The following is a 13,708-nucleotide window of genomic DNA, read 5'->3' on the forward strand; positions in this document are numbered from 1 at the left end:
TGTTCCACACATCAACGCTGTCTGCGTGCTGCGACTGTGATCTCGGCGGTGAGGAATAACGGCGCGATGGTCATGAGCCGACACCGTCGCGCCTGAATTATGACACGATACATTTCATATCAGTATAGAACATTTTATCATGTGGACAACACGGGCTTATGAGGACAGCAATTCTAAGGTATCAGAGAGTGTCTTTATGCCTCTCAAAGTGTGTTTTCGTTCCATGCTCTCGTTGCTAGGCAACAAGAAAACACCGAGGCTTCCGCGGCTTTGATGTCGTCGGCCTTGACTGTGACGTCACTGCGACCCTTCCTCTTGACGGAACCGTGCTGCCACAGTTCAGACTCGTGCTGTCGCCAGAGGTGCCTGTAGGTGGCGCTGCTGCTGTCGCAACTGTTGACGCTGGAAAAAACAAACCAACGAATGTCCGAGTGTCGCTGGAGGTTCTTTGTGAGGACACGAGAGAGGAAGGGTTCTAAAGAGGCGCTCCCACCTTTATTTTCTGGAAACTAGTTCAAAAACACGGCCAATGTCTTGGATTTAAATAAAGTCACAGCAAAAGTGCACGAATCACAAACAGGAGTTTGTATGAAAACAACAACAATATGGCATTTAAATAAACTCAAAACAGCAAGGCAGAGGCGCGCGGGGCCTGCACCTCTCACTCTCGGCCCGCAGGAGGCGCCTTCGCTCGTCACAGTCCACGCCTGCGCGGCTCACAGCTGGGTTTTCTTGAACACGTCTCCTGAATCCAAGGCCGTGTTTCCCGCCTCCAGGTGTTTCTCCTTCTGGGCCTCTCCGTCCTCCAGCGAGAGGCGCTGGCCCGGCCCGCCGCCACACTTCCGCCGGTACAGCCGGTAGCCTGGGCAGAGGTCAGAGGTCAGGGGTCAGGGCGGTGTCGTAACCAGCGTTGCATAACGCAGCAATCAGAGTTTTAACGAGGCGCAGAGCCTCGCAGCAGTAAAGTCATTCGCCAGCGTCCGGCAGCCTTGACCTGCCGTTTATGGCCGTGAGTCAGACTCGCCAAGGTCGGCGCTCGACAGCCGCCCAAAATACGGCCTCCAGCAGAAGAGCTGGGACGGTCTCCTGTGACACCTTCACGCAGCTGAGCTGAGCCAAGAGCCTTCGCTCCCGCCGGCTTCTCAAGCGCTCCAGCCCGGCGTCTGAGCCCAGCGCGCCTGAGTCGTGTGTGTGTGTGTGTGCGTGTGTGTGAGAGGCTGCGGGTGCGGCCTCACCTCCGACGAAGAGCACGGCCACCACCAGCTGGAAGATGCTGTAGATGAGGGGGAAGGCGAACATCACCTCCAGCTCCTCGGGGCTGAAGGACAGCTGCACAATGGTGCTGCACAGCTGGGAGTTCTGGAAGCCCGTCTCCAGGGCGATGGTGCGGCACCTGAGCCGGAGAGACACGGTCACCGCCCGCTGCCTGTCACGTGACCCGGGGCCACCACCAGTACGGCAGCCACTCAGTGAGCCTCCACCAAAGCAAATACTACTTTCACCAGTAGTATACGACTTGAGCAGGTTCGCAGGGCAGAACCAGTACCTGTGCCAGGGCTGGCCGACGAAGCGGGCCATGAGGAAGCCCAGGCCGAAGCCGATGAAGGGGTAGATGGTTCCGATGATCCAGAGGGACGGCGCGATGGTCCAGGACGACTGGTAGAGAACTCCGCCCACCACCGCGATGATGATGATGAGGGCGAAGCCGGCGAAGGAGCCGATCTGAGGAGACCAGACGCTCAGACGACAGGGTGAGCGCCAGCCGGGGAGGGGACTCACCTTCAGGATCTTCTTGGCTTTCTCCGGCCACCGACGCTTGACGTACATGCCGAAGCCGATGGGGATGAGGAGGGCGGCCAGAGTGATGCCTGGAACAGAGCCGACTCCTCGTGACTGGTGAGCCCTGTCAGGGGTGGGCCAGGGGTCGCAAACTCACCGATGCTGTCGTAGGGGATCTGGATGGTGCCGGCTGAGGTCCAGGTGGCGGTGTAGATGAGCAGGCAGAGCGGCATCATGCCCATGGCCAGGATGGAGGAGCACGCCGTCATGCTGATGCTGCGGGGAGGAGAGCGTCAGGGGTCAGAGGTCAGTCAGTCAGTCAGGCCGGAGACTCGCCGCCACTTTAAAGTGGCAGGTGTTTCCCATATGTGCAGCCTCTGCTGGCGTTAAACGGGACCAAGGTCAGCGGACGGAGGGGGCGCCGTCTTCCCTCTCGTCCTAGCGTACAGGCTGAGCTGAGCCCTTCAGCGTGGGCCCCAGAGTCAGGGCCACCGCAGGCCCTCAGAGCAGCTGTCGCCTGACTGGGGGAGGGAACACGGAGTGGTGGTGGTGATGATGATGGGTCAAAGGGCAAGCTGCTGCTGAGGTGCTGCTCAGGTTGCATCATGTGAAGACGGCAGGAAAACTTGTCCGGCGCAGGGTTAGGAAGGAAGGACGCCGCGACGTCAGCCGGCTGGCTCAGACGTTGGCCACCCCTCCCGAGTCGGTGGCCATGAGCGGACGCTCTGAGCCTCACCTGAGGTCCATGTCTCCGTCCAGCCAGTAGCAGATGATGTTGGAGCCCGAGCCTCCGGGACAGCAGCCCATGATGACGATGACGATGGCCTGCACCGGCAGCACGTTGAAGGCCAGCGCCAGGGCGAAGGCCGTGAAGGGCATGATGCCGAACTGGCAGAGGAATCCGATGAAGATGCCCCAGGGCCTCCTGATGTGGCCCCACAGCTTGTGGGCGTCCACGGTGCAGCCCATGGAGAACATGACCATGGCCAGCATGACGGTGAGCACCGTGCTCAGCACCACGCTCAGGACGGCGTTGAAGTTGCTGGCGGGGTAGACGCAGTCGGCGCCGGAGCACACGGTGGCGTGCGCCGGGCAGCTGAGGGGCTCCGCTCCCAGACTCATGCTGCCGTCTTGACACGAGAGGCGAACGCCGCGGGGCAGGCCGCCGGCTCTTTATGCTGCGGGGAGGTGGGACTTTTTTCAGCCAAGTAAAAATTAACCTGTTTTTATGGGCAGCGCTCACAAGTTTCAGTCATTAACCACTTACTGGCAGCTGTCTTGACTGTTGGCCCCGAGGGTTTATGAGAAGAAGGCTCTGTTACGCATCACCTCCACCAACACCACCATCATTGTCCACCGTCATCATCATCATCGTTTACTCTCATCGCCATCATCATCACCATCATCATCACCATCATCATTCACTGTCATCACCATCATCATCACCATCATCGTTCACTGTCATCACCTTCATCATCATCGTTCACTGTCATCACCTTCATCATCACCTTCACCACCATCATCATCGTTCACTGTCATCACCTTCATCATCACCATCATCGTTCACTGTCATCACCTTCATCATCATCGTTCACTGTCATCACCTTCATCATCACCATCATCGTTCACTGTCATCACCTTCATCATCACCATCATCGTTCACTGTCATCACCTTCATCATCACCATCATCGTTCACTGTCATCACCTTCATCATCACCATCATCGTTCACTGTCATCACCTTCATCATCACCATCATCGTTCACTGTCATCACCTTCATCATCACCATCATCGTTCACTGTCATCACCTTCATCATCATCGTTCACTGTCATCACCTTCATCATCACCATCATCGTTCACTGTCATCACCTTCATCATCATCGTTCACTGTCATCACCTTCATCATCATCGTTCACTGTCATCACCTTCATCATCACCATCATCGTTCACTGTCATCACCTTCATCATCACCTTCACCACCATCATCATCGTTCACTGTCATCACCTTCATCATCACCATCATCGTTCACTGTCATCACCTTCATCATCATCGTTCACTGTCATCACCTTCATCATCACCTTCATCATCACCATCATCGTTCACTGTCATCACCTTCATCATCACCATCATCGTTCACTGTCATCACCTTCATCATCACCATCATCGTTCACTGTCATCACCTTCATCATCACCATCATCGTTCACTGTCATCATCACATCATCATCACCATCATCGTTCACTGTCATCACCTTCATCATCATCGTTCACTGTCATCACCTTCATCATCACCTTCATCATCACCATCATCGTTCACTGTCATCACCTTCATCATCATCGTTCACTGTCATCACCTTCATCATCACCTTCACCACCATCATCATCGTTCACTGTCATCACCTTCATCATCACCATCATCGTTCACTGTCATCACCTTCATCATCACCATCATCGTTCACTGTCATCACCATCATCATCAACATCATCGTTCAAGGTCATCACCTTCATCATCACCATCATCGTTCACTGTCATCACCATCATCATCAACATCATCGTTCAAGATCATCACCTTCATCATCACCATCATTGTTCACTGTCATCACCTTCATCATCACATCATCATCACCATCATCGTTCACTGTCATCACCTTCATCATCACCATCATTGTTCACTGTCATCACCATCATCATCACCATCATCGTTCACTGTCATCACCTTCATCACCAGCCTCCACCGCTGTGTGAAGAGGTTGCACTCAGTGTTCCTCCCCCAGTCAGGAGCCAGGCCTCACTCCTGCAGGGGTCAGGGAGTCGGACTCTGGGGCTCACAGTCACGGACCAGACTGGCTCTAAAGCCTCAGGGTCTCTGAGGAGAACAGACTCACCAGTGAAGGTCAGAGGTCAGAGCGCTACAATGGACGGGTCCCAGCTCAAAGTCTGAGAACGACGCAGGCCTTCGGGAGGTTCCTCAGGTTCCTCCATCGTCTGCCTCCGAGGTCCATCAGGAACCGCAGAGAAGTTGGAGGACAGACTCTATCTTGAGTTGGGTTTGATGACTTTTTAATCATGAGACTCCATGTTTGGAGCGGAACCATCTCTGAAGAGCCTCCAGCTGAGGATCAGCGCCTCTCAAGAGTCAAATGCCACCAAGTCACCGCTCTCACTCCATTCGTGACATGGACTTGCGTCAGTGGTTTTAGCGCCTCACGAGTGAGAAGAAACAACCTGAGGGCCGACCTGCTTCCTGAGGAGGGTCATGTGACGCGTGCGGCTTCACCAGCGACCCAGACTCACGCCGCTCTGGCAGAGGAACAGCACTGACCTCTGCACTCCTGGACCTGCACGTGTGTGTGCGTGTGGCGGCAGGGACGCGGCGTGCCACACACCTGCTGCGGAATCAATAAAGCCAGTTAAACGGTGATGAGGAACATTATTACGACTCAAGATAAAGGTTTACAGCCCAAGCAGTGATGGAGGAGTGGCACAGTGAGTCGCCGCCGCCGCCGCAGAGGCCGCCTGAGGTCACGGGGGCAGCACCTGACTTCCCTCTCTCCAGCCCGGCCTGGGGACGTCCGGACCACGGCCTCAGGAGCAGAGGTTCTGCCGGGACAGGAGGAGGCAAAACCTGGAACCAGGGTCTCCCACTGTGCAGGGACGCTGCTCTCACGAGGAACTAAAAGCAAAAACTCTGAAGCGGAGAGGGAACGTTCAAGTACTGCTGCAACGAAGTGGATCCACGCTCAGTTATCTGTGAACTTTTCCGTGACTGTGACGGGGCCACCAGGGGCCCGGTGAGGCTCTCCTGAGTGGCATGAGTCCTTCTGACCTTCTGGATCAGGTTATGGATTTGACTGGCCGACCGTCTCAGTGAGTCTCATCCAGCCTCCGTCCGCCTGGTCACCTGTTATGACGGGCCGCAGTGAAGCACCTGGGGGCCGCGGCGGCGCTGCTAGGGGCCTGCACATAGCTACTCAGAGGAATCTGGGTTTGATGTGGTGTCCTTGTAAAAGCTCGCTGAGGAATCGTCTTTTATAGGCCAGATGATTAAACAGGACATGTACAGAGAGAGGGGGGGGTGACCTTGACCCCCGCGCAGGCAGCGCCTGTAAAGTTAACAAGCGCTGGTCAGCTGATGTTTGTCTTGCAGACTTCCTCTGGTCTCCATGGCAGCAGCTCCGCTGAGAGCGGACCACAGTGACGGACGCCACCAAGAGCAGCTCAGTGAAGGAGTCTAATGGTGAGTCACAGCAGCCGCCACAAACAACCTCAAAAAAAGATCATCAATAACTATCAGGCTCTGGAGTCTGAATCCTGCTGGAGCTCCACAGACAACATGCACAGGCCAGCTGGGTCCAAACGCCCGAGGAGAAGAGGGACAGTGTTCTGCTCTGTGGTCCTCGTACTTCTACAAGGTCAGTTCCAGAGAAAAGAGGTGGAGGTCTGAGCTCCAGACGCCACTGACCGAGACCGGACCTCAGCTCCACAGAGGAGCAGCCCACGCCTGTCCTCAGTCTGGATCCAGGAGCCCAGACCTTCTGACCCGACTGCTGACGGAGGAGCACCTGGAGAAGGTCCGGCTCTCCGTCAGCTGGGAGAGGTGTCCCTCAGGTTGATGCTTCCGGTCACGTGAGCGATGAAACACCGCAGCAGGTGGATCCCGGAGTAGTTGAGGGAGCTGAAAGAAAGGAGAGCCGGGTGAGAAGAGGTTCTGCAGCAGCTGGAACTGAGTCCAGTCTCTGAGGAACCATCAGTGGACCTCAGCTCCTTCTCTCAAGTCTCTCCTGATGAGGAGAGGCCCTCAGATAAAGACATTCTGTGAAGAATTTAAGAGCAGAATCCAGAAGAAAAAGAAGAGGAGAGGCTCCAGTCTGCAGCGTGGCTCACACACACACACACACACACACACACACACACACACACACACACACACACACACACACACACACACACACACACACACACACACACAGACCGGGGCCACGTCCAAACATAGAGGAGTCAAGTCAATGACGCCCACATTTCTATCGACGCCGCTTGATATTTCCAGGAGGATCAGGGTCAAATGGAGGAGTTTGAAAAAGACATGCACCAGAGATGTACGCTGGACGTGAACCAGCAACCTGGTGACACACAGGGAGGAGCTTTAACTGCTATAGTGAGTCAGGTGAGCAGCTGCTCAGGTGAAGCCTCACAGCCTGACATGGCTGTAGCATGCGGCTCTGCTCAGCAACACAGTCAAACAACGGGGCTGTGAGGCTCGGACTGGTGGGCCAGCCCTGGTCTACATCATTAAACTATTAGATTGGTGGAGACCGGAGTTGAGAGTCGTCCTCAGGTCTCAGTCAGAGAGTGAGAAAAGTCAACAATAATCCCAGCCAGTCTCTCTCTCTGGCCCCGACAGTCCTGACTGCTGCTGGTGACTGGCGCCCTCACCTGGCCAGGAAGGCTTGCGGGAAGCAGCATCTGGTCTGCGTCTTGATCAGGTCCTGCAGGCTCATGAGGTTCCTCAGCAGCTTCCCTCGCCCGCCACACTTGTCGATCTTGGTCAGCACGATCTGCAGGACAGCACCAGCAGGTTCGTCCATCAGCGAGTGAAGCTTCACGGCCGCGGCAGACCGATCACCCGCTCGTAACAGTAGGCATGAATTATTGAGTGCGGGCCGAGGATTTAAATAGCTGAGCGGGAGCGTTCAACATTGATTCACTGTGGACTCAAGAGAGACGAATCAGGCGTCCACCCCCAGCAGCTCGGGTTTCATCACGTGGAGTTTCAGTGAAGACTCGACTCACGAGAACGAGTCAAGAGCCAAGTGTGTCTACCTCCGCGTGTACGCACCACGTACGGCCGTCTCATCTCCTCACACATCTCCAGCGCAATCAGGTCGTTCTTCTGAAAGTCCAGGCTCCCGTCCACCAGCATGAAGGTCCTCACCAGGCTGGCGGAGTCACAGCACGAGCCGTCAGGAGCCGAGTCCTGGACTGCCGCCACGGCGACGCTCACCTCTTCCTGCAGCGCAGATAGGGCTCCACCATGTCCACGAAGTCTGCGGGTGCTCTGTGTCCGTAGCCCGGCATGTCCACCACAGAGAAGGACTTTCCCACCCTGAAGAAGTTCATCTTCCTGGTGTGACCCTGAGTGGAGCAGAACCAGGTCAGCCGCAAACACAACTCGCGGCGGCGGCATGTGAAAGGGTGCTGGTGTCGGGCGTCTGAGCCGCGACCCAACTGTGGGCGAGTGCGACCCCACCTGACAGTCGTGCTGAGGCCACCACGGCACAACAGCGTCCAGAGTCTCACGGCAGGCAGGTGAAACATCAACACACCCGAGACACATGACTGAGCCAGTACGACCCCCACCAGCCATTAGCATCGCACGGTTCACCACACGTTTGGGTTTTCAACAGGAAAAACGCTGCTCTGTGGCATGTTGGGTGGCCTTGTCCTGACAGACCAGCCGAGACTCACCGGGGTTTTGGAGACGCGGACCTCCACCTCTGGAGACAGGGAGAACAGAGCCTTGATCAGAGACGACTTCCCTACGTTGCTTCTGCCGATGAAACAGACCTGCACACGCACGAGACAGAAACAGAATGACATTTTGGAAATTGAGCTTTGGTTTGATGGTTCTGGACACCAGAGATCAAACACACTGATGCACAACAGGCTCATGTGTTGCTCTCAACAAGTCCTGTGCCGATCCCACTCTGGAGCCCATGACAGTGAGGGCACCCCTGCGGTCAGAGCTTCCATGAGGAGGATTCGTGCACGTGCAGTCAGTGTTTTCTAATCTCATCTCCTGCACTGTTCAGGTCACATGCCTGTCGTTCCTGCTTCGGCCTCACAAGCTGTTCACAGTTCACTCACTTTGTTTGAAGCCCTTTTTGCGGGTTAATATTTAATTAAGTGGAATAATCTACATGGCAAACATGAATCAAAATGGTGGCGACGGACGTTCCGTCCCTGCTCGGCACGGCTCCCACCTCGGGCTGCGCCAGCGAGGGCGTGTGCTCCATCCTCTCGGCAGACGTGTGGTAGTCGATCTTGTGAGTGGGCGTGGAGCAGAAGAGCTTCTCCGCCTTCATGATGTCCTCAACGCTGGGCTGGAAGAGGCGGAAGTCCGATGTGTCCATGGAGCTGGAGAGGAGCCTGGATTATTGTCGTGCCTCACTTGTGAGACGTGAGTCTCAGACCAGGGCTCTAACAGTGACCGCATGAGGGCGCAGGGGGCTCAGTTTGAGGAAGTGACAGTGACCCCAGGCCACGCGAGTCTTCACCTGTCCAGGTAGCCCTCCAGGTGGCTGACGGGATAAAGCAAAGCCTGTGTTTTCTTGGCTGGAAGCGCCAGGACCTTGTGAAGGGACGCGAGTCTGTGGACGCCGCGCCGCATCACAGACGCCCAGGACCGATGAGACACCATCCCGAGAGCGAACATGCCGAGACCAGTCTGCAAGACACGAGAGAAGAGAGAAGCTCAACAGCAAGCCCGCTGATGACAACCAACCACCAGCCATTCAACAGCTCCAGTTCAACAACAGCTCGGCTGAAAACACGACTGACGCCAGTTTAATCATGAGCCTTAGTACCGGTCTTAACGTCCTTACTCGTGAATGTTGTGCTCAATGTAGCGCATAACATGCGTGGATATGTTCCATATTCACGAGAAGCGTTTGAAACGAAACGTGCGACAAGTCAAACTCACCTAGCGAGGAAGACTGGACCTGCTACTTCTTCGTATCTTCGATGTCGAGTCAGGACGTGTTTACATGCCGCTTCCCGGCCGCCATTTTGTGTGCAGCGCCCAACTCGGTCCGGCGGAACGAAGGTTCCGCTGAGAAGAAATAAGCCATCGAGGTTCTTATAACTCTCCGGTACGGTTCGGTTTTACCTTCGAATCATCTGCGTTGATATATTGACCTTTTTCATTTGGCATCGTATTCATGCATTGCAATACTGTCACTCGTTGTGACGTCACGAGCTGCCAGTCCCATATGGTCTAGCGGTTAGGATTCCTGGTTTTCACCCAGGCGGCCCGGGTTCGACTCCCGGTATGGGAACTTCTTTTGTGACCCTGACGGAAATTGACCGCTGCTGGTTGGGTCCTTCCTCAAACACACGGCCCTCTTGTGTTGCCGACCATCTTCTGAGCTCACCCGCCGGAGCTCATCTGAAACCAGGACCGATACCGCTGCTCGATGGTCTGTAGAACACACACTGGAGCAGCAGGTGGCAGTGACGGGCCGCGACATCATCACACCATGGTGACTCCACAGTTGGTCACCACAGCCGCACCAACACTCGGCCACTGAGTGGGTCAAGTTCGGCTCGGACGGACAGAGAGACAGACAGACTGGCACAGAGTAGCAGACAGAATGACAGAGAGACAGGCAGATGGAGAGACGGCGAGAGAGACAGACAGAGTAGCAGACAGACAGACGGAGAGAGGGAGAGACAGACCGACGGTGTGACAGAGTGGCAGACAGAGAGACGGACAGAAGAGTTGCTCCTCCACGGCCAGCTGGAGACGTGGCGACGGAGCAGGAGAGGCTTGCGACCTCAAGGTGGCGGCTGACGAATCCCCGGCCTGACAGCCGCGCCTCTCCTCCCGCCGCCGCTCTGATATGCAGCAGTAATGAAGGACTCCTCTTTTAGAAGGCAGCACATCCGTCTTGATGATGCATGGAGCGGAGCCGCGGGGCGGCAGCAGGTACGAGCCGGACCTGTCAGGACCGTCCTCCGTCTCCGACCTTCTGGGGATTATTCTGGATTAGGATTCGCCGAGCCGGCCAAAGAAACGTCTTCATAAATTCAGTGGCCCCGGGCCCCTGGGCGGAGGGTGGTGCTCAGGTTACGCCATCATCTGCTGAGTCGCTCCCTCTGGAGGCCCAGCGCTAATCTGACGCTGATGAACGGTGTGAAGCCGGGAGTTCTCAGGCTGCGGCGCTTCTTCTGCCGGCCACACGGGGTCACCGCCGCCCTTCGCTCAGGTCACGTGACCGACGATCGCTGCCCCCGCCGTGGAAACATCTGGAGTCTCTCACAGGCGGCAGAGAAAACACCTCTCCCAAGGACTGACGCACGTGAACTCCAGCTCCAGTTCACCACGGTGGCTTTCATCCCCAACACTTCACGTCTGGAGCCTCTGACCCACATTCTGCGTGTGGAGTCGGAGCCGTTCACTCCTCCTCCTCAGTCCTACTCTCCACCCAACTTGAGCTTCTCCGCCTCCTCATACTTGCACCACTGCACTCACGAATACTTCTGTCTGTCCAGCTGATACTTCTACCACTGGGGAAGGTACCGCCACTACTGTCAGCTTTGACTCACAACAAGAGTGGGGGGAGTTGCAGATGGGTTGGTGAGTGCAGTCGCTGTGCCGCACTGTTGCGTGTGAGAGAGAGACCTTGGCTCGGGCCCTCAGCTGTGGGTCCCTGATCCAAGCGGCTGAAGGCAGTTTCAGGTCGCAGGTCACATGACCAAAGCCCTGCAGACAGCGAGACCCTCAGCAGCTTCGCGAGCCGCCGCTCGGGAAGTGAAGACAAATTCAAAACACTGACGCTGCTTTGACTGACCCAGGATCTGTAGAGGCCAAATAGCACTGCAAAGTACTTCAACACTGCCATAGTCCTGTAACTCCTATGGCAAAAAGTCCAATGAAATGTAATGAATGTGTTTGAAACCATTAAAGCCAGATTGACAAGGGGAGTGCTGGAGCTCGAAGGAAAAAATAAACGGATGGATTTGAATCAAGAGGAGACGTGTCCGCGTCGCCCCTCATTGTTGAGCTGCGGCCTCACACACACCGAAGTGACACGGATTCATCACGCTGACCTCAGGCCCCAATACTACGTCTCATTTGCATGTTAAGCGGCCCGGTGTGCGGGATGACAGGGGACCCCCGGTGTCGCCCCGACACGGATGAAGAGGTCAGAGGTCGGGACATCCATTCTCCCCCGGATCATGCCGAGGTTTGGAGAGAGATTGATGGATCAGAACGCACGAGTGGCGCCCCCCACCTCGCGGAGGGGAGGACGACGAAGACGAAGACGGCGCAGGGATGAATCCAAAGAAAGCCCAAACAAACCTCAGCGAGAGGTCTCACTCCTCAGGGAATCTGCAGCTCATTCATCACTCCGGTAGCATGAAAGTGCCGCTTTGTTTTTGTGCCTGGATCCTATTATCCCAAATTAGTGAGCTCTGATTGACTCCCGCTGAGTTTGTTAGCGGAGACTTCAGCGCTTGTTTGCCTTTCGCCGACGGTGGTGTGGAGAAATATGACTGTTTTATCGGGTGGGAGGCTCCAGAGAAGCGGCTGACGGATGAGGTAGTTAGAGCACGGCTCCCACGCACAGCTGGAGGCTGCTGCGAGTGACGCCTCCCACCACACGCCTGATCTGTGGACGACCTCTGAGCGGGCGTCAGCTGCTTCGGCTCCGACCAGGTGTCCCGAGTCTGGTCCTCAAACGCGCCTCGCTGTTGAGACCTTCACAGAGGGTTGAGGAGGATCACGCCTCTGAACCAGCACCCTGGACCAGACTGAGAGCCGCGTACTTTGACGTCTTCTTCCTCAAACCTTGTGGGGTCCGTACGTTGTGACAAGAATTGGTCCCCACAAAGAAGGATAAACGGGCAGGAGGCTGGTTGTGTGGCACGTGTGTGGATGAGGCCTCCACGCGGATGAAGGAGTGACTTCCTGCTGGGAAGCAGACGGAGTGGCTCACGTGTGGGTGGGAGACAAAGTGTGCCAGAACCTGAGCGGCACCCGGGCGAGTCTCACATGGAAGCACTGAGGGGTCTCTGAAGGGAACCGTGAGGAGCCTGCATGCCTCCGTCCTTCCTCACCGGCGTGAAGGCCTGTGGACGGACCTGAGCCTCCTCCAACACTCACGTCATGTGTTCATCCATCTGCTCCCAGCTCCACTGCTGAGGTGATGGATGGCTGCGATGACTGCGGCTGGCTGAGCGTGAGCACCATCACATGTGCTCCTGGTTACAGCCTCCTCCTCCTGCTCCTCACTGTCAGCACAGCTTCCTGTCGTCACCGTCGTCAGCGGCCACATGACGTCCTCCTCTGAAGACGCCGGCAGGTGGCAGTAGAGCTCCAGAGAAGCGCGTCTCAGCCCGAGACGGCGAGACGGAAGGAGCGGAACCCTGTCAGCCAGTGTGGATCGTTGAGCCACGAACACGTGGACGTGGAAAACGAGCCAAATGAAGGAATCAATTCCATCAGTAACGGGCGACTCGAAATGATGACCACAGTAACACACACGCACACATCTAGATATGAGATGTTCAGGAAGGTTGCTCTTTTATCAGAGAGATGTCTGGATGGAAATACAGTCATTTGTTGTCAGAAGAAACACCGCTTTTTTATTCTTCAGACATTAGGGTGCAGGACCTCTTCCATCCGCGAGAGGTCACCTCAGAGGAGCGCTGCGTTCCTTGGTGGCTTCATCATCCCGGCCGCGGCGTGAGGCCTCCAATCACGTGACTCTTCTATCTTCCCGCAGGAGTCAGGTAGTCAGGTCAGGTCTCTGAGGTCTCCACACGCTGCTGACTTCACCCAGCACCTCCAGATCCAAATCAAACAGCACTTGATGTTTCATGGAGAACCTCTGGAGACGCACGAGGACAAAACTTATTCCCTCAGGAGACGTTTCCCGTGGCCTCAGGAAGTCCTGACCGACATGTGATGTCACATAAGCAGAAGTTGGTGTTGGATGAGACGCCATCTACTGGTGGCTCTTCAGAGTGCAGCTGTGACGTCGCCATCAGAACCTCTCCGCCCGGAGCTGTTCAGCGTTCAGAGGCTGGTGTCTTCAGCTGTGGGCTGAGAGCAAGCGGCTGGACATCTGTTGCCAGAACCTCTCACACCATCAGCCAAAATACCTGGGCCTCTGTGGCAGAGTGCCGAGCTGGAGAGGCGCTCGC

General features: G+C 56.0%; 2 protein-coding genes and 1 non-coding gene across 5 annotated transcripts; 1 reads left to right on the forward strand and 2 right to left on the reverse strand.

Annotated features, from left to right (window-relative positions):
* Positions 1-259: 259 nt before the first annotated feature.
* On the reverse strand, positions 260-4,792 carry LOC128766243 (ileal sodium/bile acid cotransporter-like). 3 transcript variants are annotated; one of them, XM_053877742.1, is made up of 7 exons: positions 4,666-4,792; positions 2,516-2,957; positions 1,937-2,055; positions 1,780-1,868; positions 1,547-1,722; positions 1,236-1,393; positions 260-862 (listed from the first exon to the last, which is right to left on the reverse strand). In XM_053877742.1, exons 2-7 carry the CDS (start codon positions 2,899-2,901, stop codon positions 717-719), a joined length of 1,074 nt encoding a protein of 357 aa, XP_053733717.1. In that variant the 5' UTR covers positions 2,902-2,957; positions 4,666-4,792; the 3' UTR covers positions 260-716. The 3 variants fall into 3 exon arrangements, with proteins under 3 accessions (XP_053733717.1, XP_053733716.1, XP_053733715.1); XM_053877741.1 differs by lacking the exon at positions 4,666-4,792 and adding an exon at positions 4,497-4,611; XM_053877740.1 differs by lacking the exon at positions 4,666-4,792 and adding an exon at positions 3,588-3,715 and having other exon boundaries at positions 2,516-3,383.
* A 1,517-nt stretch (positions 4,793-6,309) lies between these two features.
* On the reverse strand, positions 6,310-9,816 carry LOC128766244 (GTP-binding protein 8-like). Its single transcript, XM_053877743.1, has 9 exons — positions 9,695-9,816; positions 9,480-9,608; positions 9,055-9,224; positions 8,761-8,914; positions 8,246-8,344; positions 7,782-7,912; positions 7,617-7,716; positions 7,214-7,335; positions 6,310-6,455 (listed from the first exon to the last, which is right to left on the reverse strand). The coding sequence occupies exons 3-9, from the start codon at positions 9,210-9,212 to the stop codon at positions 6,365-6,367; spliced, it is 855 nt and encodes a 284-aa protein (XP_053733718.1). The 5' UTR covers positions 9,213-9,224; positions 9,480-9,608; positions 9,695-9,816; the 3' UTR covers positions 6,310-6,364.
* trnae-uuc (transfer RNA glutamic acid (anticodon UUC)) lies at positions 9,763-9,834 on the forward strand. The gene has a single exon. It is a non-coding gene; the product is annotated as a tRNA-Glu (tRNA).
* Positions 9,835-13,708: the final 3,874 nt, after the last annotated feature.

This window comes from Synchiropus splendidus, chromosome 10, assembly GCF_027744825.2.
Source record: "Synchiropus splendidus isolate RoL2022-P1 chromosome 10, RoL_Sspl_1.0, whole genome shotgun sequence".
Taxonomy (NCBI): Eukaryota; Metazoa; Chordata; class Actinopteri; order Syngnathiformes; family Callionymidae; genus Synchiropus; species Synchiropus splendidus.

Excerpts from the sequence above, each read along its gene's own strand:
- LOC128766243 (XM_053877742.1), bottom strand. The coding sequence starts at position 2,901 with ATGAGTCTGGGAGCGGAGCCCCTCAGCTGCCCGGCGCACGCCACCGTG. Across the intron at positions 2,056-2,515 it reads GACGGAGACATGGACCTCAG|CATCAGCATGACGGCGTGCT; the intron begins GTGAGGCTCAGA and ends TCCTCCCCGCAG. Across the intron at positions 863-1,235 it reads GGCCGTGCTCTTCGTCGGAG|GCTACCGGCTGTACCGGCGG; the intron begins GTGAGGCCGCAC and ends ACCTCTGCCCAG.
- LOC128766244 (XM_053877743.1), bottom strand. The coding sequence starts at position 9,212 with ATGTTCGCTCTCGGGATGGTGTCTCATCGGTCCTGGGCGTCTGTGATG. Across the intron at positions 8,915-9,054 it reads CTGGAGGGCTACCTGGACAG|CTCCATGGACACATCGGACT; the intron begins GTGAAGACTCGC and ends GCTCCTCTCCAG. Across the intron at positions 7,717-7,781 it reads TATCTGCGCTGCAGGAAGAG|CCTGGTGAGGACCTTCATGC; the intron begins GTGAGCGTCGCC and ends TGACTCCGCCAG.